Source organism: Schistocerca gregaria, chromosome 7 (assembly GCF_023897955.1).
Source record: "Schistocerca gregaria isolate iqSchGreg1 chromosome 7, iqSchGreg1.2, whole genome shotgun sequence".
NCBI lineage: Eukaryota > Metazoa > Arthropoda > Insecta > Orthoptera > Acrididae > Schistocerca > Schistocerca gregaria.
The window spans coordinates 347759365-347785982 of record NC_064926.1 but is presented as its reverse complement, the minus strand read 5'-3'; the positions used below and the strand labels follow the sequence as shown (position 1 = coordinate 347785982).

At 39.2% G+C, this 26618-nt stretch overlaps 1 protein-coding gene across 1 annotated transcript in view; it reads right to left on the bottom strand.

Moving 5' to 3' along the window:
- The window catches only part of LOC126281401 (26S proteasome non-ATPase regulatory subunit 4), an 87588-nt gene that overhangs the window by 7563 nt on the left and 53407 nt on the right, over nt 1-26618 (bottom strand). The window contains exons 4-8 of the mRNA XM_049980334.1: nt 10893-11060; nt 7511-7642; nt 5244-5330; nt 4493-4607; nt 41-199 (exon numbers count right to left, since the gene is read on the bottom strand). Of these exons, the coding sequence (XP_049836291.1) occupies nt 41-199; nt 4493-4607; nt 5244-5330; nt 7511-7642; nt 10893-11060 (661 nt within the window). The remainder of the gene's footprint in view (nt 1-40; nt 200-4492; nt 4608-5243; nt 5331-7510; nt 7643-10892; nt 11061-26618) is intronic.

Here is a 26618-nt window from a genome sequence, read left to right as displayed (position 1 = left end):
GGTAAATGTTATTTTTTCACTAATATTGAGAGATACTTACGCTGAGCATCTTGCATGGACATTTGCATTGCTAGAGCAATTTGTTCCTCTTCTGTCATTTTGGAGAAATCTGGGATTCCTGCCTGGCTGCTCTGTTCTTCGGCACCACCCTCCAGAGACATTGCCAATGCTCTTTCCAGGAGTGCCTCTTCACTTTGTTCTAAAAAGAAAAAAATTTCCAGATTAAATTTACTCTGAGATTGTTTAAAATCCAAACATAATTACAACCGAGTAGACATAAATATGTCATATTCGTACATCCATATTTAAACTGGATGAAGGTGGGACACAGCTGGTATAATCTTTATTAAAACGAAATTCCTTCTGCTGTACTTAAGATTTTTTATTTACTTCGCTACTAGTTTTGGCGTTGTGTCAATGCAATCTACAGGCCATTACACTTTGATGAAATCAACTGTGTGTGGCTCAGTCTAGAAATCTGCGGTGAGATCAACATGTGCTCCTCATGGATGGTGGACAGTGAAATTTTATTTTAATAAAAATAAATATTTCATGTCTCATATTGTAATGTTTCATTCCTGACTGCACCTGTGGGCTTGTCCTCTTGGTGACTGAATGCCAGAGCCACAGATGGCAGGAACGGGGCTTCATCCAGCCTAGAGATGATAGGTCAGTCTTTCTGCAATCCTTCTAAATGGGCTGAGGTCGGGTCCACTATGTGGGATTAAGGGTTAGTGAGTCTCCCATGAAGGCTGGTGTTTTCCAGCATCTCTTGATAATATGTTTCTTAAAATCCTGATAGGAAGTGAAACTGTACAGGGCGGTGTTGTTCGTGAGAGCAGAAAATGGCCAGTAGGAATGTCTGCATTCTGCTCTTGAGTTCGGTCTGCTCTCGAGGTCAACTGACTGAAAAGCATGGGCAATAAAAGAATTTCATGGAGCAGTTTAGAGCTCATGAAAAGAGGAGAGCTGTGAGGGATAGGTGACGTTTTAAGAGTGCTGACTGTAACAAGTCAGGAGTGAATGCTCCTCAGTGATCAATCAAGTTCTTTTCAAGAAAACTCTAAAAGAGTTCACATACGCATTCTTGTATCTGGGCTTTAGTGAGCATGCATCTACTCAGTAGAGAGCTCCCTCACTGAGGGTGGAGCCATTAGCTGACTGGAGGTGGTATGTAATGAATGAGGCAGATTTGACAAGGTTTATTTGAATGCAATAAACTCCATTTGGCCCTGTGAAAATTTTAAATGTGGTGTTTTTGTATTTATTTCATCCTTTTTGACTTTGAACTTTATTTTGTTCTGTTTTGGAGGAGATTATCGGAAGCAGTTGTTAGAAACCAGGTGGAGTTGGTGTACTGACTGTTTGTGGTATTTGTTTTCTAATCTCGTTGTCAGATCTGGAAGTGTCTCTGACAGTTACTAGATTGCTACTGCCTTACAGGTCCAAGTGGGACTGGCAACCCTCGTTTACACTACTTTCGAACTGTGTCAGTGTGGAACATTACTCCACGACTGCCAATGAATATTTCCATGTAAAACTGTGGAGAAGTTGCTGGATAATGCAATTTAACTTGTCACATAGTCACATATTAAATTCACCTAGGGCTTACGCCAATTCGAAAAGTGGGATTTTTCACCATTCTATCACAAATAACATTACACATTAAACTCTGATAACATGGTCAATGCTCAATGAGAATAGTTCTCTTTGGAAAGACTTCATAATTTCTGAAAATTAACCAACATTTTCATTCATGTATTTAGTTATAAACAAAAACCATTTTTAAATTATTTATAGTACACATTTCTATTTGTCCAAATTTTTAAAGAACATATACGCTTATAATGTCAGGGCACTTGTCATTGTTGCTTATTCATTTAAACTCCAACGCTAATTTTCACATTCCGGTATGCAAGTAAGTGTTTCAGAAAAGAAAAGGAGGAAGAACTGCCTATAGCTTTCAGAAAGAACCGTAGCTCTACTTTATGAGACAGCTCAAACTCAGCTGATCCACACCAAGTGGCCTATAGGTATTTTTTTGCATTTTTGTTTTTAAAATTAGTATATTTTTAACTCAACAATGCTATCATTATTACCACAATGCAGTGTCACAGTGTGCAATAATTTCTCTCCACATGTGTCTTTATAATAACTGAGCAGGTCATTTCATGATAAATTATATCTTATGAGTACCTTTTGCTCTTTTCAATTTCAGTTCTTTAGTGGAGGCAGGCAAATTGGAAATAACGCCACAAGGCATTCAACTCTTGTCCAAACTAGTTCTTAAGCTAAAGATATGGACAACTTGTAAATGTCTTAATACGTAAGGAAATGACTGTCCAAATTAGTAACAAACTTGTAAAAAATTGTCTACACCCACTATATCATATTTGGTTAGGATTTTAAGAGCCCCTGGATCCTTACGCCAATTAACAAGTTGGTCACTATGAAAAGAAACTGTGTGATCAAGATTACAGAACAAACTAAATACAATATAATGAAAACTGTCTTCAATACACAGAAAAAACAGCCCTATCACCACCAATACTGTAACAAATTATAGGAGTGACTAATAACGTGTTTTGAAAATCTAGAGATTTTCAAAATATTGCCTGATGGCTACCAGCAGCCTGTATTACACTGGGCAACAAACTATAGAACACTATTCTGAATCCTAACTGGGGTGTATATTCTATATGTAAATTCATTTTAGTTCTGGTATTGTGGTTGTGAATTTCACAGTTCATCCTAACTGTAATGGCATGTAAACCTAAGACTCCCAAAGCCCATGAAGTTTGTCCACAATGTTCTTACTGTACACTTCTGCAGAATACTTACTTTATCTTTAGCTGCACTGCCTCAGAAGATTATGCCATACGACAATACTGCATGGAAGTATACAAAATATGCTAGCAATCCTCTGTCAAGTCACCAAAAGACAGAGATTAAAACATTACTTCTATTGTTGGTTTTATTAAATCTATTAACTGTACTATGTGAACCAACAGAACTGCGAAACCTACTCAAACAGAAAATATATATGCCGCAAAAAGAGCTTTAGAAGTAACATTTCAATGCATGCCCTATGCAAATTATTACACGAAGATAATGGCATTTTTTCACAATGTCTCAATCTGTACCTTACAGTCTATCATGAAATCTCATGTTATTTGAGTTTGCAACACATCTTTGAATCATGCAACATATAATTTTATTGAAATTGGCCAATAATTTTGTCCATCTGTTACTTTCCTCACTTTGGCAATGGGAATGACCTACGCCGCATTCAAGCATCACCACAATGCCTGAGGTTCCCTAACTGTTTACTGTTAATCATATGTTTGCCTCCTTGACACCTACAAATCTGCATGTGATTGTTCATTCTTTGAAAACTTAGTAATGTGATCCCCACATTAATCACCAAGCACTGTGCACTAGAGTAGTCTATAACGTGTTAATGCTGCCTACTACTTCAAACTACTCTGCCAACTTCAAGCTGTCTACTGATCAGAAAGTTGCAGCACCCTGATCAGAATTAGTGTTGCTCCTACATAACATTGCCAGACCTTACACTGTAATAGTAATCCAACAAACACTGTCCACTATCCACTGGATTGGCCTTTAATATATGGCCTAGATGTATAGACTCGTCACTGTGTGACTTCCACAAGTTTGGGTCACTCAGGGAAGCTCTTGGTGGCTACTGCTCCACAGCAAACGCAGAGGTGTTAAAGTTCATGTAAAATTTCCTTCAATTATATCCTTATACTTTTTCTGAAAATAGCCAATCACAAAAGTGTACAAAATGTGATCAAGAAGTAATGGGTGTTTTTGTTTTTCTTAAACACACACTATTTATTCAACAGCATCAACTTTGTCCCCTTCAAAGTAATCTGAGGATACAAAACGCTTCTGCCAGCACATTTTCCAATCTTGGAAGTACTTCTGGAACTCACTTTTCATTATGGTGTTCAGCTCCTTGAGAATTCTGTTTTTATCTCACCAATGGTGGCAAAATGATGTCCTTTTGTGGTTCTCTTCAGCCTTTGGAATAGAAAAGTTGCGGCGGAGAGGGGCGGGGGGTGCATCTCCAGCAAATACAGTGACTGAGGCAACATAATGGTTTTGTTTTGTGCCAAAAAATAACAAACAAGCATTGAGGTGTGAACGAAGCATGCCAACATACATCAGGAATGTGTGTACAAAAAAAGAAAAAATTGAAAATCACATGTATAAAGATTGCAAAATTAACAATATTTCGTTACTTTTTGATCACACTTTATATCAGGGAGACAGGTGATTATGTAACTAAGTTTTATGTACAATAAAATGGTAAATTTGATTTGTTTTGAATATAAATTTTTATTATTATTATTGTTTATATCTGACCCATCCTCTCAACTTTTGGCTTCCTTTGTGTGGCACAGAGCATAATTTAGTACTGAGCATAATTTAGTACTTTCACTAAGGCCTGAGAAGTTACACACACCTTCTTTAATTGTATCTGCTGGCTGTGGAGCACCATCTGGCGCTGAAGCTGCTTGAGCTCGACGAGCCTCTTCCTCTTGGCGTTGTCGTTGTTCTTCCATGGATACACGCAAGGCCTGTAAAGCATTCATAACAAGTATTTTTTTATAGAAGAAACTGTTTGTTTCAACATGTGTTCTGTCGATGAATCAGAGGAACTGGGAGCAAAACACAGTTTGGGGACTATTATGATAAAATGTTAACTTATTGAAAATATGTCACTGTATAAAATAAACTCACACTCTTTCATCTCTCTCAAATGAGTTCTGTAACATGTCAGTAATTGAAGTCCCATGACTTGAGTTTAAAAAAAGAAACACAACTTAACAATTAAATATGTAGTAAAACTGGACGAGAATGAAATGTGCATTATTTTAAAATGTATGGTAAAGGATGTTTGTATGGCTGTTACAAGAAAGATTACACACACTGTAACACAGTTCTGGCAGTTCACTGACTAACCAACTTCTACCAAAATAAGGTTATTCTTAATGTCTTCTTATTGGTGTTAAAACCACTATCATGTGTTTCTATTCCCTTTTCTTTTTGCAATATTGGGTACAACAACATGAGTGGAAAGTCTTAAATTTTCATTTTAGACGTTTCAAAGTTAATAGGAATAAGAGGGAGGGGGGTGGGGGGGCTGGGTAGGCAGATGAGTGGAAGAGGGGGATGGGTGAATGAATGATTGTCACACTTCACAAAACACTTACCAAAGCAAGTTCCGGATCTTCATTTGGATCTACACCAAATTCAAATCCTGAAGCACCAAGGCCAGCACCTCCCATACCATCCTCTCCCTGCAGAAAAGAAGTAAAAAATTATAGCATAAATTCGACAATTTTCAATGGTTATATAACTGCAGCAAAGTACATTACAATCATATTTTTGCTGTGGACTTAAAAAAAGCAAAGGAGAAAGGATACTTTTTCTGGAAATTCTTCTCCTGAGGCAATGGAGGTGATCAAACATTTTGTGAATATGTTTCCACATAAATTTTCAACAACTTTACATGTAGACAGTAAGTAAGTCAATATCGTGCTGTATTTTCAATTGTCTTCCAACGCAGATAAAATTTCTTCTGAGAGATAAAAGCAAAGTATTCTTGTCATCAAGATAGACTAACACCATCACACTATAAATGAAAATGAATGAAAAAGCACCACAACACACCTACTAAAGTTTTGATTATTATTCAATGTGAAAAAGTGTTTCACACTTTTTGTTGTATTTCACAGCTTTATACAGCAAACTAAGCTAATGGAAAATGTGTGCACATATTAGAAATACACAGCAATCCAAGCAAATCTAAGAGCAAGGAGTTGCTAAATGGATTTATGGGTAAAGAAAACAAGAAATTGGAAGTCCCCTGCAGAAATGTTGAGCCATGCAGCCTCCTTAGCCAAGCATAATTGAACAAATGTTGCCAGAACAACATTTTGTGCACGAACCGATTCCCTGATTACATCCCATAAGTGTTCAATGGGATTCACGTCGGACGACCAGGGTGGCCAAATCATTCACTCGAATCATCCATGAATGGCTGCAAATGGTCTATAAGTGCCTGAACATAACCATTTCCAGAGGACCCAGTCCATTTCATGTAAACACAGCCCACACCATTAAGGAGCCACCACCAGCTTGCACAGTGCCTTGTTGACACCTTGGGTACATTGCTTTATGAGGTCTGTGCCACAATTGAACCCTACTATCAGCTCTTACTAACTGAAATTGTGGAGTCTTTGCCATACTTGAATCCTACTATCAGCTCTTTACTATCTGAAATACAGCCTCATCTGACCAGACCATGGTTTTTCAGTTATCCAGGATCAAGCAATAAGGTCACGAGCCCAGGAGAGGCGCTGCACGTGATGTTACACTTTTAGCAAAGGCACTCGCATTGGTCATCTGCTACCATAGCCCATCAACAACAAATTTAGCCACACTGTCCTAATGGATGTTTGTCGTACATCCCACATTGACCTCTGTGGTTATTTCACACAGTGTTGCTTGTCTGTTAGAACTGACAACTCTATGCAAATGCCACTGTGCTCGATTGTTAAGCGAATGCCGCCAGCCACTGCGTTGTCCGAGGAGAGAGGTAATGCCTGAAATTTGGTAGTTTTGATACACTCTTGACATTTGACACTGGTTCTCGAAATATTGAATTCCTTAACAATTTCCAACAGGGAATGTCCCATGCATTTATCTCCAACTACCATTCCACATTCACAGTCTGTTGATTCCCATCAGGCCATCAATCACATGAATAACGTGAGTACAAACGATAGCTCCGCCAATGCACTGCCCTTTTATACCTTGCGTACATGATGCTACCACCATATGTATATGTGCATATCACTATTTCGTGACTTTTGTGACCTTAGTGTACTTTTAAATGTAATTTAAATGTAATGTCTACTGCTAACGCCTCCTCTATATGGGGAGTAGCAGTCTTTCCTGTTTCTTATCATTGTTAAGCTCTCAAATAAGTATAACAGAATGGAAATTGGTAAGAGAGGAAGATAAATAGCCAATATAACAACAATGCAATCATTAGGCCTAAGTGTGATGTAAAAAATTGGAATGAAGTAATTTAATTCCCAATGGATGACACTACTGGTTCTCTGGTCTTTAACTACGATGTGAATTGCTTGCAGCCCAGCATGTTTTCCACAATTAGAAACCTTTGCATAGCAATACACTTATGAAATCTGATTTATTTTTCAGGGTGGTGGTGGTAGTTTAGTTAGATTTCAGAGCATCTCCCACAGTGCCCTAAAGTCACTGTCACAGTTTCATACCAAGAATTCACGAAAAATGCATACCCTTTCACAATTATCATTAGATTCCATTCACACTGACAAGCAGTGAATGTGTCATAAGCCCGGCAGGAATAAAACTACTTAATTACATATTGTACTATTTGCTTTAATTATCTTTTTATGAAAAGATTAGCCTGCCAAAGAAATATTATTACCTGAATAACTGGCGATGAAAGCAGAGCATCAGACAAATGAGGGCCAGGAGGCACTGTGACCAAATGGCTACTTCCACCATCTCTTCCATTTAACGCATTTATAAATGCTGTGAGGAGTTCATTGTTTGAAACCTGTTAAAGAAACCAACATTGCTATGACACTTATTACTCTGGTACATGAGAGACTACGTCTATGGTATAAAACAATGGACGTAGTGAAAATAAAGAGTATTTGGCTTTTCATTTTTTTCTAAAAAAGTATTTATATTTGAAATGAAAACATGAATTTCATGTGCAATGTACAATTAGAAACAAAATGATGTGCATTACTCATAAAAAATAAACAAAAGTGAAAGGGGGAGGGGGGTGATGACCATAGCGGGACTTGAATAAGCGATCCATGAACTGCACCTGATTATCAGTCTATTACGCTACTGATTCCGCTACACAACCAGAGTGTATTTGTACCTTGACCGTAACAAATGCAGTCCCTCAGAAAACTTCAAAGCTATTTTTTTCTGTAAATTTGTGAAAAACATTAACAACAACCTATTTCAGAGTACTTTTTAACCATGTTTCACACATTTCACCACAGAGCAGGGAGCAGCCTCAGCCATTTACATACTGTGTATTAACAGCATGACAATCAGAGTACAACAGTACAGAGACTGTAGAAGATTTTTGAAATAAAAATTACATAGCTAAAGCGTGATTACGAAAAACGCTGATGGCTGTTAATACTTTAGAATATCTTAAAGTTTCGTTTAACATAACTTAGTAATAAGATATCTAATAAGTAAATAGGGTCTCCCACCAGTTTACACTGACCAATCACCGTGTGTGTGTTTGCTTGCATCATGTTTATTCTTACAATAAACAGAGTATACTTTTCAAGATGTCTACTCGTTATATTTACAACTGTGTCTACTGAAGGTAAATATTGACCAGCTATTGTAAAACTTTGTATTTTTACAATTTTTCTAAATTTTGTTTGTTTACTTTAGTAAATAAACACTCTGAACTTAATGTCTTTGAACCAATACATATGGGAAATCAATATTCCAAATGGTATCTTGTTAGTTTTTAAATCCTCACTGTCACATTGTGCTTGAAGAGGCAGTCCCATTACATGATGTTACTTACAGTGCTGTAATGTCTGAATCCTCAAATGCAGTCAAAAAATTTAAAAAAATCTATGTGTAAGTACTATAAGTAAAACCTGGTAAATTAGATGGAGACATACAGTCCCAATCACACTTGCAAGATGAGTATGGAGTCATAAGCATTATGAAACCTCAGATTACACACACACACACACACACACACACACACACACACACACACACACACACACACAGCGAATGAAAACATTCGATACATATATGCCTTCTCCCCTGTCCTACCGAAGGCCAAGCAGCAACACAACAGTGTGTTGTACGTTCACTGTTAAACGCTCTGCTTCACCTGATGTACCAACAATAGATGGAAAGTGTTTGGCACTGCACTCTCAATGTCTGTTTCGACAGACTGCACACTGCATAGAGCAATACTGTACATACTGTACTTCCAAGGAGTTCCAATAGATTGCAATGGCATGAAACCATGCAATATGAGCAAGAAATACACGAAAACTTCAACCAACACTCGCACAAATTGATGACGCTTGGACTTTGGACATGTGCGAGTGCACTGATTAGCAGTATACTGCTGAAAAACAGCAGCGAATGCATGGTTCCAGGTGCAGACAAATAGAAACTCGCCAAGTGTCAGTCTACTTAGCCAAAAGTGTAGCTGCCTAATGCATCAGACAGTACCAATGTGGGCCACAAAAATCATAAAAATATGTTCGGATAAAGCAGATTTCAGATAAACAAGATTTGGATAAATGAAAGTTTACTGTACTTGTAAAAACTTGCCTGCATGTACCTATGGACTGTGATTAGTGATTTCCTTTGTGCTTTTGTCTCTATCTCTTCCCCACTTTCACTTTCACTGTGACATGCAGCTGAAGCTAAGGGTTCGATTAGAGCGATAGACACTGGCTCCTCTTATTAAATCGAGGTCCAAAATGTCATACGTTACTGTGTGCAACCTATTCTTAATAGAGTGTGGCCCTTTGTTCTAGTAATCAGCTGATAAGAGCATGAGCTTACAATACTCATCTGTGTTTAATACAATAATTAAGTGGGTCTTCGGACTGAAGTGATAACCCAGTCTCTCAATTCTTTGTCATGTTCATTTAAACAAGTGAAGAAGCATTAAAAATAGGCCAAAAACCAACTCTGCATCTCATTTCCTTATTTACACCACATCTACCTTCTTGCCAGACATCTGAGTCATTTTGTACTGTGTCCATCCACAGAAATCTAAACATTTCAGGAGCTCGACCCTGGTATTGCTCATGGTACATAGTCACTCATGTGCCCAAGACTATCTCAAATCCCATTTCATCTCCAACCTGATAATGAGAGTCAAAGAAAGTATGTTGTGATCGACACTGAGTTACGACAATCCAAAGAAATGCCCTAAAACGAGAATTTTTTATTTGAACAGTAAAATATCTCATTAAAATTAGTTTTTAATGAAAATAAGACAAACATAGGACAAAAGAGGGGGGGTGGAGACAGAGGGGGAGTGATTGGAGGGGGGAGGGAGATGGGGGGGAGAGAGAGAGAGAGAGAGAGATAGAGATAGAGATAGAGATAGAGATAGAGATAGAGAGATAGAGAGAGAGAGAGAGAGAGAGAGAGAGAGAGAGAGAGAGGAGGGGGTGGGGGAGGGGGAAAGAGGTAGGGGGATACATCATACATTATGCTTAGCTGACTAACATTATTAATCTCAAGTCTGAATATACTTGAGTCATCAAAGACTCATTATTCATGTTTTCATCTGACAGTCACTGGCTGTCTTTCCTCATACAAATGGAACTACTGTGTCACTAAATCTATGAGGCACAATAAAGTGAAACCATTCCATCACACACCACCATATTAGTTTCTAAGCTCAGTCAAATTACCACAAAATATTTATTGATCCTCTTTCGTCTACTTTGCATACACATCAAGTCTAACTTCATCCTGCAAAATAAAAAATTATCACAGAGGACAAAGGAAATGTTCTGTTTGTTCTCAAATTTCCTACAGTGTGTTAGAGTGTTCACATTTTGTTAACCATTGTATTATAGCTTTACTTAGAAATTATCATTACATCAGTATTTTTCTTCAGACCTTTTAAGTATCTGCTGTTAACTGCAACTGGAAACTATTAAAATGGAAACGAATGTTAAATTGAAAGTAACCAATACTTGCATACAGTTTTTGAAAGTAAATGATATGAATTATAAATATATATCATAAACATAAAAATTCTGAAATTAACAAACCTTGGGATTAACTTCTTCTCCGAAGCTGACAATATCAACATTGACTTTTTCCTTCTTGAGCCTTTTTGCCAGACGGATGAGATCACTTCCTTTTGCTTGCACAGGACTTCCCACAAATGCTACAATGCGCATTTTATGGTTTTTTCCTTGTCGATGTTTCAGTGCTAACTGGAAAGAAGCTCCACCAATGTTAAAATGTGTTACTAGGCAAAGTCCACGCACTAACCAACACATTCTCCAATGCTCTATAATTTGTAGGGTAACCCGATTGTTATGCTTCCTTATGCATCTGAACCCAACTTCAAATTCCCACATACATTCCACGTCAGCAGTAGTGTCATTGGCAGATTACTTTCAGTAACCAGTTTCAAATACATATTATTCCTTAGTTTTAATTATTTTTAAAAATACAGTAAATTAAATGTACAAACATTTTTTGTAGTTGCTGTCAGATGAGGAAATAGCTAAAGCAGAAAAGTTACTGACTCAATGCAGGGATGAAAAAATGATGCAATAAACACAACCCCGCTAAGTGGTGAAACGAAATCAGTGCAAGTACAAGAGGGAGGGACTCAAAGCATAATAAAGATATGCAGGAGTCACAATAATAATAAACCGAAATTTTTTAAAACACACACACACACACACACACACACACACACACACACACACACACACACACAAATCAGGAGGTGGAGTAGAGGCAGCTAAGTTCACACAACCATCCCACCTGTTTCAGCATGGTGAAAACATTAATGTCAGGAATAAAGCCTACTCACCTGGAGAAAGCCTAAAACTTGACTGTTCTTTCACCACCAGCTAGTAGCAAGGATAACGAATTATTCAGGCCCTGCATTTGTTGGGATACTGTAAGAAGAGAGTATTCCATTCGGATGTGAGCTGCCATCAGCTAGGCACCACAGTGTGTGTGGTAGTTAATGCAAACCAGAAATTGCTCTTGGTCTTTCTTCTTGGTAAAATGGTGAGTATTTGTAATAACCACCAGTTATAACACGAAGACATTATGGGTCTCCGACACATAATGTAGTTCTTGGCTGCTATTACATGTAAAAGTGAATCATCATCATCATTGCAGTATCTTGATACCCATGGGTATAGTGGCCAAGATCCCTTGACACTTAAAGATAACAGAAAATGTGTGTTTTTGGACAATGGGGGAAATGGAGGCTTTAGGGCTATGGAGCAGATCTAGCCAAACCTGCAGTCCAAGTCCACACCAGGAAGGGGTACAAGAACTGATCCAATTGATACAGGAAGGAAAGATCTCTACAGAGTACTCCCAATCAAAAACTAATTTGGAATCCTCCCTACCTCGATTGGAGGGTTATAGGGAGAGAACTTCAAGTGAAGAAACAGTACCTGAGAGTAGTGGTTAGGGAGTTGGTGGATGGTGGGGGTATAGTTGAGCAGCAGTTGGTCATGCCAAACCTGGAAGGATAGGATTCCAGACTCTGCCAGAAGACTGTCTACTGGGCTTATTCGGAAGGTCCTGGTGGCAAGCATTCAATCACTACCCCACAATGGTGAAATGGATCTAGCAGTTGCAATGGTGATATGCTGCTGCACCATATACCTGCATCCAGAGTCCAACTGTGATAAAAACAGAGCTCTACAAAAGATAACAGAGTGGAATGATTGCATCCCATGCGGTATGACTAACGAAATTGAGTGTATTCAGTGTCCGCATGCAACTTCTACTGAAGGTAAAAAGTGTGATACCGAGTTTGGAGATCCAGGGAAAATAACAGTCTGCCTTGACTACTTTTTTATTCTTTTATAAATTATACACCTTGAAGTGTTTTGGCCACAGTTATCATCAGACTATGTCGGATAACAAATAAGTAGTATTTCCAAAAATATTACAATGGTAAGTACATAGGAGAAATCAAAAATACATCACATTTAAAATCTTGATAAGATGTTAATTGAAAATGTACCTATCACATTAAAATTCAAATTGAAGACTACAGATTTTATCTTACATATAATCATCTAGTAAAGACAATCTATAAAAATAATAAAATGGACAAATGTGATGATAAAAGTAGTTCAACAAATGCCTTAATACGCAGAGCTTAACTATCCTAGTGCAAGGTATAACCTATTTTGCATCCCCTTTTCTCTCTTTGTGAAATGAGAATATTAACATCAAAATAATTGAAACTGTAGACATTGGTATCACTGCTATCTCGCAGCTGCTGTGTTTTCTTCTGTGTGGGCACTGCATGTGTGACCGTATATGCTGAAGCTCATGGCTAACACAGCACATCATATTGCAATACTACGAAGTCTTGGAAAAAGTCAAAATATCAGTTTTATTTGAAATGATTTTGTTGCTAAGCAAGCACTGCGGCTATCTCTTACTGTGAACAAAGATTTCAATTTTTTACAGGATATTTGATGATGATTATTTGAGGTGAGGGGCACTCGATATCATGGCCTTCAGTGCCCTGATAAAAAGTCAGCCTGATAATCTCAAGGACGGGGACAAAGGCTGTCCTCACATGTGGATTGGTTTATAATGGATTGAAGTCTGCCTCCCTTCCCACCAATTTAGGCATGAGGCCTGAGCGTTCACAAATTTCACCACCCTTGTAACATTGGAATCAGGGGCAGATCTCCATCGAGACTGAGGGCTGCCCTAATATCAGTACACAGGACACACTTAGCCACCATACGAACTGAATGCGGCACGCCACGAACTTCACAGAGCGATGGAGCCTCCCACCAGAAGAGGAAGTCATGTGTTAAAGGGTTATGCCTGATGCACAGTCTGGTAATCAGAATCTCCTTCCAGCGGTGAGGCTGGCATGAAGTCAGCCATGCCTTTGTGGTCGATTTGAGCTAATGCAGTTTGTAGTCTGTCAACTGCAACCATTCAGTCTCCCACAGATGCATGATGTGTGTGTCAGAAAATGAGATTGCGGCATGCAACGGGATGGGACACTAATGGACAGCACCATCCCAAAATGCTTCCTTGGCAGCTTTGTCAACCATATCATTACCCTATATCTCAATGTGGCCAGGTACCCAGCAAAAGAGTGCCTCGTTGCCACGGTGTTGGAGCTGCTGCAAGAAGTCATGGATGAGCTGAATCAGCGAGTCTACTGGATACATTTGGTGATGTGCTTGCAATGCACTAATTGAGTCGGGACAGACAAGAAACGTCTCCAGTGCCATCAGAATGTCGTATAATTCCAGATCATAATTTGTGAATTGTTCAGGAAGATGCACTTTAAAAACCCTATCAGAGAAAACAACAGAACAACTGAGGACATCCTCATGCTGGAATTCATCTGTATAAACAACAATAAAACTGTGGTATGCACTTAAAATGGACAAAAACAAAGTCGTAAAAACAAAATCTGGAGTACAAGTTTTTGTACTGTGTCAAGCTTAAAAGCACTTTGGGCAACTGAAGATGCCAAGGTGACAATGAGTTCCATCCTTGGATGTGTATTTTGATAGCTGATAGATCCAACCCTTTAGACAGTCTGTAGCATGTATCCAAAATGGCTTGCTTGCATGGAGCCAAATCCTGAACAACCTTTCAAAGGTCGGTGGGACCACTGAACTAAATGTCAGTGACTGAGGTGACAGTAATTTTCAGTGCCTGTCAAGGCAAAAGGATACGTCACCAAATCCACAATGATGGTTCACCAGCCTCTGCACACAGTCTCTGAACTGGGATGGTCTGAAAAGCTCCAGTTGATATCCGAATGACCTCATGGTGGTCAGCATCTAACATCTTGAGGTATGGAGGACAGGCTTATCTGTAGACCATGCTGTCATAATCTAAACATGATCAAACAAATGCCCTATAAAACTGCAGGAGGCGGGACCTGTCAGCTCCCCATGTTTTTTCACTAAGGCATTTCAAAATATTCAATGACTGGAAGCCCTTTGTTCATAGGTCTTTCAGGTGTGGAAGCGCAAGTTAAATTCAAGTCAAATAATAAACCAAAAAAGTGCACAGTATCTTGAAAATGTAAAATGTTGTATCCCAATGTGAGCACTGGTTGGTTAAAAACTTAGATGAGCACAGTTCAAATTGACATGTTGTCTTTCGGATGAGAACCGAAAACCAGTTGTCCTGGTCCAGGTTACCAGCCTCCTAATGGTCAGCTGTAGCTGCCTCATCATCGTCATAATAAGATCAGAGGAAGGGTAGAATATTGCAAAATCATCCATAAACAAAGAGCATTTGACAGGGCTCCTGAGTGCGGAGGAAATCCCATTGATAGTGATGGCAAACATTGTGACACTGAGAACACTATCATGGGGGACACCATTCTCTTGAACACAGCAGTGAAACATGGCATTGCTAATGCGATGTCGAAAATGCTAATCCTCAAGAAAGGATTGGATAAGAAGTGGCAGGTGTCCCCATTCAAGAAGTTGGCGAAGGATGTGGTACCTCCAAGTAGTGTCATACGCTTTTTCGAGGTCATTAAACACACAAACAAATGGTTTTGGCATAAGAAGGTTAAAAAAAATGTTTCAAACGGCTCTGAGCACTATGGGACTCAATTGCTGTGGTCATTAGTCCCCTGGAACTTAGAACTACTTAAACCTAACTAACCTAAGGACATCACACACATCCATGCCTGAGGCAGGATTCGAACCTGCGACCGTAGAAGTCGCACGGTTCCGGACTGCGCGCCTAGAACCCCAAGACCACCGTGGCCGGCAGCATAAGAACAACTCCTGTATCACCATCTCCGGTAGAAGTACATCATCAAAAGTGGAACGATAGTGCCTGAAACCGCACTGGGAGTGGCTCGGGTGACCTCGGGTTTCCAGTAGCCAGATGCGGTGGTTGACCATGCGTCAAGAGTCTTATTCATACAAATGGTAAGGGCTACACTCCGGTAACTGTTTGGGGTGTTACAGTCCCTGCCTGGTTTCCAGAATAGAATTAATATTGCCTCCTTCCAAGTCATGGGGTACTGTTCATCATATCAGATCTGACTCAAACAAGAGAGGAGCTGTCCTTTCGCTTCAAGGCACAGATGACCAAGTATGGCATAACGGATCTCATCAGGTCCTGGAGCAGTGTCTGGTTGCAGACAAAGCTGATTCCAGTTTCCACATGGAGAACAGAAGGTTGCAGGCTTCCTCATTATGCAAGAAGAAATTGAGCCGCCTCATCTCTACAGTCCTAGGAAACATCTGAAAAGTAGGAGCTTGTGCTACAACCTGAGCCATACCTTCTGTCGGATCCACCAATACCCCATTACTTGACAAGGCCATAAGGAGATGTGTACTGCCATTGCCTGAAATCCATCTTACTGATGCCCAAACTTGCGCAGTGGAAGTGGACCAACTAACAGAAGTTGTGAATTCCCTCCAGGAACGCTCTTCCATTCTTTTATCACTAGCCTCACATGTGCTCTCGCAGGTCTGAAGGCATGAAGATTTTCTGTAATTGGACAGTGTTCGAAGTTCTGCACAGCTGTTCATCTGGCCCTGATTGCCAACTGACAGTTGTCATTCCACCAAGGTACAGGCCGTCGTCTGAGGTGGTTACTTGACCAGGGAATGGACTCTGCAGCAGCCTGTTGGATCTCACAAGTGATATGGGCCACCATCTCCTGTGCACAATCCTTTTGTTCAAAAACAGCCTGGATTCACTGGGACACTGAGATCAAATATTCTCAAAGAGAAGGCACTTTAAGCATTGACTAGGCAGTGGCAAATAAGGCTTCACGTCACAGCAATAAACTATAATCTTCACCTTTTATGGGACTATGCTCCCACGTCAACTGCTAACCTTGTCCCCTTCTGTAAAAGGCAGCCGAACTGCACCCCTTGCCGTTCCAAGTTCCCACACAGTTCTTTTTCTGACAGTAATACTAAGTCCTAGTAAAAGATTATATCCTGTTTTTTGTTCAAATGTCTATGTCGATAAAAGAAACTGGAATATCATTTATAGTAGTACACCAAAGTAAGGCTCAAGACTAAGTGTGTGGCGTCGCAACTAGTGCGAGCGCACAGTTTTCTATCAAATATTTACTGTGAAATGTAGACAGACTGTAAAGTAGCCATCAGATTAGCATATGTGCTGTAGCGGGCAGATTACCGGTGTCCGTTCGTCTGACGTCACGACCATATGGCATGTCTGTACCGTGAGAATGTAAGACCTGTGCGCTAACTAGCCGCGTGTATAACGTGGAACTTTCATCTTTAATAACTTCTAACTGAGGAACCTGAGGAAATTAAAAGTTAATATACTAGTTTCTGTTATGAATAAAAATAAGTCATCCAAATTTGAGCTTTGAAACCTGCATATTTTGGAAATTAGAAAAATCTTACAGAAAACGCAAATTTCTACAATTTTCGAGTCTAAATAAATACCATTATGTATAGATCACCTTCAGTGACCATCCAACTATGAAACAAAATCACCTTCCGTGCTTTTGTATTTATTTTGAGAATTTTACTTTTAGAAATTCACCTATAACTTTGTTAAAACCATAAAGGTTTTGAATTTTTGTGAACAGTTATTTTATATGAGTAGGTGAGAGTGAATGAGTGTGCCTGAGTGAATGAAAGAGGGACATTCGCCATTCTTTGCAAGTGTATAAAATCTAGGTTGGAACTCGCAAGTGTTCAGACGATGTAACCGTGGGAACAGAGTCGCCAGTGGTTCCCCATCTTAGTGAATGTCGGATGTCCAAGAGTGTATGGTATTGTACAAGCAGCCAGAACGTTCGCGAGTATTTAAATAATTTCTGGAAATAAAGTAAAGTCTAGTTTTCCTTTCGGTTTGTTAAATTATACAGTAAATTTTGTGTAACAAGAAATCATGACGTAAATGATTCAGAAGTCATGACTGGTGCGTGCTAGATTTTGGCGCGAGGCGCACCCAAAGAGTTAATTCTGATTGGCTGTGTGATGTGTGAGCCAATGAGATGCGAGGACGGTTAGCAGACTAGGAGAGTGAGTCGGGAGTGGATGAGGGTCGCGAAGGAACTGTGATCGAGAAGAGACATGCTTGATGTGTCCTCGCGAATAATGTGTAAAATGAAGTCATAAAACGGCTTCATCGGTTCGGTACTGTGCGATTTGAGACTGGAAGAGTCCAGTAACGCGTAGTGTGAGTTTGAGCGAGTTGTGACTTTTCGTTCCGCGAAAGACGCGAGTAACTTTAATAATTAAAAGCGTGGCGGTACTTCGTAAACTTTTACTAAGTGCTTATGGCGAGCATTAACGAAAAAAAACGAACTATTATTGAACATCGACTGCAAACGTGTATGTTAGAAAATCGTCTGTGTTGCAGTTAAGTAAATTCCGTAACTTTGAAAGCTAATTCTGGCGGGGTTTGAGTGTGGATAGAATTGTGAACTGAACTTTCTTCAAACGTAGATTAGCGGGCTGATGATCAGGCTTAAAGACAATAAAGAGCTTAAATAGAATTACCAACTTCGCGTTCTCGTTTGAGTAAACAATTACTACCATTCCAATAACTCAATTTATTTAGGAAGATTGCTCATAGACTGTATTTCAGCAAACATGTATCGCGGCCTCCGGTGAGCGGCTATTAAATTGCAGTTTCTTCAACACTGCTTTTCTGCAATTTTTCCAGTAGCTGCTATCAGGAGAGGCGAGTGCAGCAACTACCTAAGAAACGAGGTAGGTGGATTTTCTTTCAGGGAAAGGAAACTGCGCGATAAGAGCCTGACCCGTCGCAAGTGGTGCATCGGCCGGGAAATGAAAATAGTAAATTCCAGTGAATTTCAAAAAAAGCAGTAGTGACAATTACCGGACAATACAGAAGTGCTCGCTATGTGTAGGAACTGTGTAGCGTACAAATTGATATCGCCACGTGAATAGGAAGGACAGTGAAAGTGTCCGTGAACTGTAATGTGTTGTACGGAACGGAAGAATTTTTCGGTGACTACGCGCCGATTGGAATAGCAGTCTACGACGGCGTCTGGCAGACGACGAGCTACGGAGACTACGCAGAGGCGACGACAGCAGTGGCAGTTGGCAGCGCTGATTCGAGCGGGGGCCCGGAAACTGGTACAGCATTGCAGTGTATGGTGAACGGACCCGCAGTTTCATCTAGCAGCAACGCAGCACGTCGAAGCACAAAGTTAAGTACAGTGCTTTTGAAAACTTTGTGTGTTTGTGGAGTCAAACTGAGAAAAATGGCTGAGTTTCAACCAAGTGACAAAAAGGCGGAACTAAGTTGTGATAGTGGGATGGAGACAGGGGAAAATGACCCCATGAATTTTAGTTTAGACGTGTCTCAACCCAATTTCAGTAGTAGTTTGACTGATTCATCCTATGTTAATTATAGTTTGGAGTCAGATCCAAATATGTCAGTGCCCAGTGAGTTACAGTTACCCATGCCGGTAGTTAATGTTAATAGGGACATTGTATCAGCAAATGAGGGGGCGAAGGATAATGTCGCCAGTATGCTGATGAATCTATTAACTAAGATGAACGTGTTGGATTCCAATATGTCAAGTAAGATGGATTCCAGTATGTCAAAATTGGAAACTAATATGTCAAGTAAAATGGATTCAAAAATGTCTAAATTAGGATCTGATTTAAGTAATGAGATGACTAAAATGGGCGCTGATTTAGATTCCAAAATATCCGATCTCAGAGACTGTTGGAAGCAAGATTTAGCAGTGCTCAGTAGTAAAGTAAATGTTGAAATACAGCAGGTTAAACTAGAATGTACAGAAAATATTGTTCAAGTGCAAAGTGAATTGACGACACGAATCGAACAGGTTACTGAGGATCAACAGCAATTTAAATCCCATGTTGATGCAGAATTAGATAAAGTATGTGAGCACATAAAAGTGGTAGAGAATTCCAATGAAATTAATCATGCCGCCTTAGAATGTAAAGTAAATGATACCAAAATTCGGTGTGAGAAACTTGGAGAGCAAGTTGTAAATAAGGTCAATAATTTAGAGACTCACATAAGCCATTTCAGTGAAAGTGTGAATGAGCAACTTTGTGGGCATGAATGCAGACTAACCAAAGTAGAACAGTGTGTTTCTAACCATAGTGGTAGTATAATTTCCAGTGGAATAATTGAATCTACCGAGGTTGCGTATGTTACCCACAGACAGTTTTTAAAATTTGACCCAAGTAAGAACATGCACCCCAGAGAATTTTGGAACGATTTTGAAGACGTTTTGCCGAAAGTATGGAGCGATAAACAAAAGATAGGCTTTATCACTTCAAATTTGATGGGAGAGGCCAGAGTATGGGGGAATTTAGCCTCTGAAAAATATGCGAAATTGTCAGAATTTAAATTAGCGTTCTTTGAGGAATATTGGGGAAAGAGAAAGCAGATGGATGTTCTTAATCGGTTCTGGTCGGGAGAGAAGTATGACCCCAAGAGAGAGGGCATCAAACGATTTGTTCAAAGGTGGGTAACAACTCTGTCCTACCTTAGTAATAAGTTAGAAACAGAACAGATCATATTAGGGGTAGAAAATAAGCTACCGTGGAACTGGAAAACTAAGATCATATCTGCGCCCCGAGATAACATTGACAAGTTCGTACAGTATTTAGAAAGGGTTGAATCCGTCCAAAAAGAAGAAGAAAACATGAGGAGGGAGCATCGCCCGCCTGCTAGGCAGAATGACAATCGCGCGGATGTAAACATTAATAGGATGGGTGTTCAGAGAGGCGGCGGATACCGTGGCAGTTCACGTGGTAGAGGAAGAACATATGTTAACAGGTTCAATGAACGCGAGCAGTATGACAGCGGCCGACAGATGTCAGGAGGTGAGGCGGTCAGCTGGAGGCATAGTGATGACGCACCGCGCTCGGAAAACCATTAATTGTCTACGAGTGTGCTGGCGATCGTAGGCAACAGCGTTTAAAGTTAAATCCGCTGGCAAAACCATTCATAAGAAAGCAGCCTGAACGACCACCTAACATAAATGTTGTTGCTACAAAATTTAGGGAGGATAACGTAAAACAGACAGAGATAGTAGCTTTAAGTCAAGTGGAGGTTAATGAACCAATTAACTGTAAGAATAATCATAAGAAGCCACTTATTGAAGAACTAAGTACTAGTTATAAGGGTAATAATCAGAAAGACATTATGCACAGTGAAACTAATGAAGAGCTGTCGGATAGGGGTGAGAACAGTAATAATGGCAGGGTTGTGACTGTGCTTGATAAGATAATTGATGTTGTAGATAGTTACGAAGAAGAGGATAGATTAGAGGAGGAGGTAGAGGTTAATGACGACGCCTTGGATAGGGTCGTAGAAAAGGAGGTTAATGAGAAAGAGGGGGAAACATTGGAAAAATGTTTTGACTTAGCAATAGTGGATAGGCTAATAGGAGCTGCCACTAGAATTGAGGGTGATAATAAGCATGAAATAAACCCTGTAAGTGTGAATGTGATTGCCACCCAAAAGACAGGCTTCGAAAGGAGAGAAATTGTGCAAGATTTATTGGAGGAAGCAGAACCCAAAATAAATAAAGAGTACTTAGGGCAACCGATAGTAGAGCTAAGAGTATTAAATGAACCAGTTAAATGTTTGATAGATACTGGATCGGAAGTCTGTGCAGTATCCCAGAACTTGGTAAATGAACTCCCTAACAGTAAACAGATTGTTAAGATGCCAGTAAGTGGCTTGAACATTGTAGTAGCAACCGGTAAGACTAAGAAGACAGTAAAACAGGAAGTGTTACTACCCATAGCATTTAAGGAAGTAGAAATAAGACAGAACTTCTTAGTTATAAATGGACTGAGTGTAGACATATTGGTGGGGGCTGACTTTTTGAATAAATATGAAGGATGGGTGAATTTTTCTACCAATGATGTTATGGTAAAAATTAAGGGTAAACTAATTACTATACCTTTCATCGGTAAGCAGCTATGTGAGGATCCTGAGCAGAATGATTTTCCTATATGTATTTGTAAAACAGAGAAATTCTTGGAGGGCTATAATGAGTACGGTGGCAAAAAAGTAGAGGATCCGTCTGAGCTTGTGAGTGTCAGAAATAGGATCGAGGAGAAATTACTAGAATTAATTGATATTGATGAAGCAAGGAAAAACGATTTAAGACAAATACTAGTCAAACATGCCGAGGTTTTCTCAGATCAACCAGGGCTAGTAAAGGATTATGAGTGTTTTTTGACAGTGCAGAAAGACGCTCATTTCTTCAAAAAACCATTTGCAATCCCAGAAGTACATAAGGAGGCAGTACGTGACTTAATTCAAAATATGTTAGAGTGGGGAATTATTGAAAGGGCTGTTAGTGTGTACAATAACCCGCTAGTCATAGTTCCTAAGAAGGATGGTTCAATTAGACTAGTGTTGGATGCTCGAGCATTAAACAAAATAGTACTACCTGAGAGTGACCGTCCGGAGAATATTGAAGAACTGCTACAAAAGTTTAAAGGTGCTAAGTTCTTTACATCCATGGATGTGACCTGTGGATATTGGAACCTACCGTTAGCAAAGGAATCAAGAAAGTACACGGCATTCTTATTCGAAGGTAGATGTTATCAGTATAAGGTGGTGCCGTTTGGTTTAAATATAAGTGTATGTGCCTTTGTAAGAGCTATGTCGCAGGTATTAGGGGACCATCTACTAAGAAGAATTACAGTGTATGTAGACGACGTTTTGATATCGACACCAACGTGGGAGGAACACTGTATGTTATTGGATGAAGTATTGAGGGCCATAAAATTGGGGGGTATGAAATTGAAGCTAGACAAAACTGAATTTGTGAAGAAAGAAATTAAATTCTTGGGGCACATAGTGAGTGGCGATGGTATCATGCCGGATCCAGAAAAGATTAGAGCAATAAGGGATTATGCTGCACCTACAACACGTAAAGCATTAAAGGGGATGTTTGGTTTGTTTGGGTTTTATAGAAAATTTGTGTCTGGACAATTATTTAATGCACCGTGCCTGCGAGAACTCTTAAAGAAAAATGTAGTTTATAAATGGACTTCTGAGTGTCAGAAGGCGTTTGAAGAATTGAAAGAAGCTCTTATTAATAGTAAGATTTTGAACCATCCCGATTTTTCGAAACCATTTTGTCTGGGATCTGATGCTTGTGGTTACGGGTTAGGAGTTGAACTATTTCAGTTGGAAAAAGAAGGAGAAGAGGAAGTCCACAAGACCATAGCCTTTGCGAGCAGGTCATTGCAACAATCCGAGAAAAATTATAGTATATCTGAACTTGAAGCATTAGCTGTTATTTTCGGCCTGCAAAAATTTGAAAAGTACCTTTTAGGACATGAAATTTGGATCTACACAGACCATAGTGCCCTTACATATTTAGACTCATGTCAGCTAAAACATGCTAGATTAAGAAGGTGGTCCCTGTATTTACAGCAATTTAATTATAAGATGATATACATTAAGGGTTCCGAGAACATCGTGGCGGACGCCTTATCAAGAAGTGTGAAAGATACAGGACAAGAAGGGAAATCTTTAAGAAATACCGATAATAATGAAGTAATGTTGGCCATCATGCAGCTCCAGGACGATGGCTTAATTAAGCGCATTTGTAAGATACCCCAGAGAGCTTTGCACTCTTTGCAGAGCTAAGTGCGTGACGAGCACTAGGTCTCGAGTCGTTTGACAATATTTCTTCCACTTTCTTTTCCGTATTGTCAACCTACCTCTTCTTTCATTCAGAACTAAAATTCTATCGTCTTTCCTTCTTCTCTATCGTAGTTTTTAAGTGATAAAGTGTTTAAGTAATGAGTAGGAAAGAACCTCAGTGCAGTATAGGTTAAGCGTAAGGAATGAGTGTAAGAGAAAATCAAAAAAGGATTAAGATACCTCAGATAAGTAATAAGTCTCAGTAAAGTAAATGTTTGGCCTAAGGTGTGAGTAATGCCCTTAGAAAGGTAAAATAACTAAGAAATGTAAGAGCCTCAGAAAATATGGTGACGAACATTGAAGCTGTTTGTTAAGTAACAGAACGATATGTTAAGACGTAGCATTAAGCTAATGTTTAGGAAAGGAAATGGAGCAGTACAGCAAAACTGTCTGTTCAATGAAGTCAGAGCCTCAGGAGGTGATTTAGTGGTAAAATGAGTAAAGGTACAGTGCAACAAGGTTGACTGTCAAAGGGGTAAAGGAAGTTAAGTTAAAGGGACAGTGCAGCAGGACTGACTGTCAAATGAAGAGAAATATGTGAGAAAAGGAGAAAGAATGAGCATAGTGTTTGGCTAGCTCGATATTAGGAAAAAGTGAGGCTACGAAGGTGAGTAAATAAAAAGCTTAATGTTGGTAACCAGAGGTGGCGTTTGTTGGTAAACAGAGGAGATGTTTGTAAACAAAAGGAAGTGAGGCTACGAATGTAAACAGAGCTGAGGCGACGTTGGTAACTCAGGAGGTGGATGTATGTTAGAAAGTATGGGTAACGAGGTTTCGCAGATTAGTAGGAAACGCTTTAACAAATACTAACCTGAGTGTGTGAAGTATGAGTATGAGAGTTGTAAATTAAACCCGAATGTGACTAGAGAAAACCTGATGTTGACAAGAAATTGAAGTAACTCCAGATATGTGAGATGAGGAAAGTACCCATGACATCGATTCCATTTTTGACCAGAGACACACAAAGCTCCCCAAGTTTGTCGTAGAGATTAGTATAAGGATTGTAGTGTTGATAAATGAATAAGTAAATATGTATTTTTCAGTGTTTAATTTATGATACAGGACTACAGGAGATTGCCTGGAGACAGAATTGTAATATTGATAATTTTGTGTATATTTTATATTGTTGTGTATTGTACAGGAACTGGAGAGTCACCAGTGCTGGCGGAGATTTATTATGTATTTGTGAACTATTTGTAGGAATTGTTTTTCTTAGTATTTCTTATGTAACCATAACTTGTTTGATTATGAGATGAAGAAGTAATTAAAGAGTAAATGTGCCACTTCGGAACTGCATTAGGAAAGTCAATTCACTTTTCACTTAAAAAAAAAAAAAAAAAAAAAAAATAAAAAATAATTTGAAAATTGTACATACTGTAAAGTAAATTTTATCAAAAATATGAGACTTTAGAGTCAAGCAGATAGCGCCATTTATCGCTGCTGTAGGTTAAGACGTAGCAGTTAGAAAGGGAACTGAGGCCAGCTGATGTTTCAGGTGCGCCGAAGTAAACAGAGGTGGTAGCACGAGACTTGAAATGGACCTCCCAAGCAGGACCCGGTCGAACTACGAGTGCTATCAAAATCTTAAGTGTAAGTGGTAAAAAAGTGACGCTCACCATAGCGATAGTAGTGTTAGTGTGCGTGTGACGTACATCAAGATAGTATTTAGGTTTGTTTTCTCTTTCAGGAATTTGTAAATAGAATTTTGTAATCTGAAAAATTTTTTTTTGAATGATGATAAAAGTGCATGTTTAGATATAAGATGTTTTGTAGGTCGTCAGCCCTAGGTATAAGTGGATGATTGATGTACAGGAACTATAAATGTTAAATAGCTGTTTGAGTAAATCTTTAATAGAAATTTTTTTTAGAAAACTAAAAGTTTGTCATGAATGAAAAAATATAGTTTCCTCAGGAGGTGTGTGGCGTCGCAACTAGTGCGAGCGCACAGTTTTCTATCAAATATTTACTGTGAAATGTAGACAGACTGTAAAGTAGCCATCAGATTAGCATATGTGCTGTAGCGGGCAGATTACCGGTGTCCGTTCGTCTGACGTCACGACCATATGGCATGTCTGTACCGTGAGAATGTAAGACCTGTGCGCTAACTAGCCGCGTGTATAACGTGGAACTTTCATCTTTAATAACTTCTAACTGAGGAACCTGAGGAAATTAAAAGTTAATATACTAGTTTCTGTTATGAATAAAAATAAGTCATCCAAATTTGAGCTTTGAAACCTGCATATTTTGGAAATTAGAAAAATCTTACAGAAAACGCAAATTTCTACAATTTTCGAGTCTAAATAAATACCATTATGTATAGATCACCTTCAGTGACCATCCAACTATGAAACAAAATCACCTTCCGTGCTTTTGTATTTATTTTGAGAATTTTACTTTTAGAAATTCACCTATAACTTTGTTAAAACCATAAAGGTTTTGAATTTTTGTGAACAGTTATTTTATATGAGTAGGTGAGAGTGAATGAGTGTGCCTGAGTGAATGAAAGAGGGACATTCGCCATTCTTTGCAAGTGTATAAAATCTAGGTTGGAACTCGCAAGTGTTCAGACGATGTAACCGTGGGAACAGAGTCGCCAGTGGTTCCCCATCTTAGTGAATGTCGGATGTCCAAGAGTGTATGGTATTGTACAAGCAGCCAGAACGTTCGCGAGTATTTAAATAATTTCTGGAAATAAAGTAAAGTCTAGTTTTCCTTTCGGTTTGTTAAATTATACAGTAAATTTTGTGTAACAAGAAATCATGACGTAAATGATTCAGAAGTCATGACTGGTGCGTGCTAGATTTTGGCGCGAGGCGCACCCAAAGAGTTAATTCTGATTGGCTGTGTGATGTGTGAGCCAATGAGATGCGAGGACGGTTAGCAGACTAGGAGAGTGAGTCGGGAGTGGATGAGGGTCGCGAAGGAACTGTGATCGAGAAGAGACATGCTTGATGTGTCCTCGCGAATAATGTGTAAAATGAAGTCATAAAACGGCTTCATCGGTTCGGTACTGTGCGATTTGAGACTGGAAGAGTCCAGTAACGCGTAGTGTGAGTTTGAGCGAGTTGTGACTTTTCGTTCCGCGAAAGACGCGAGTA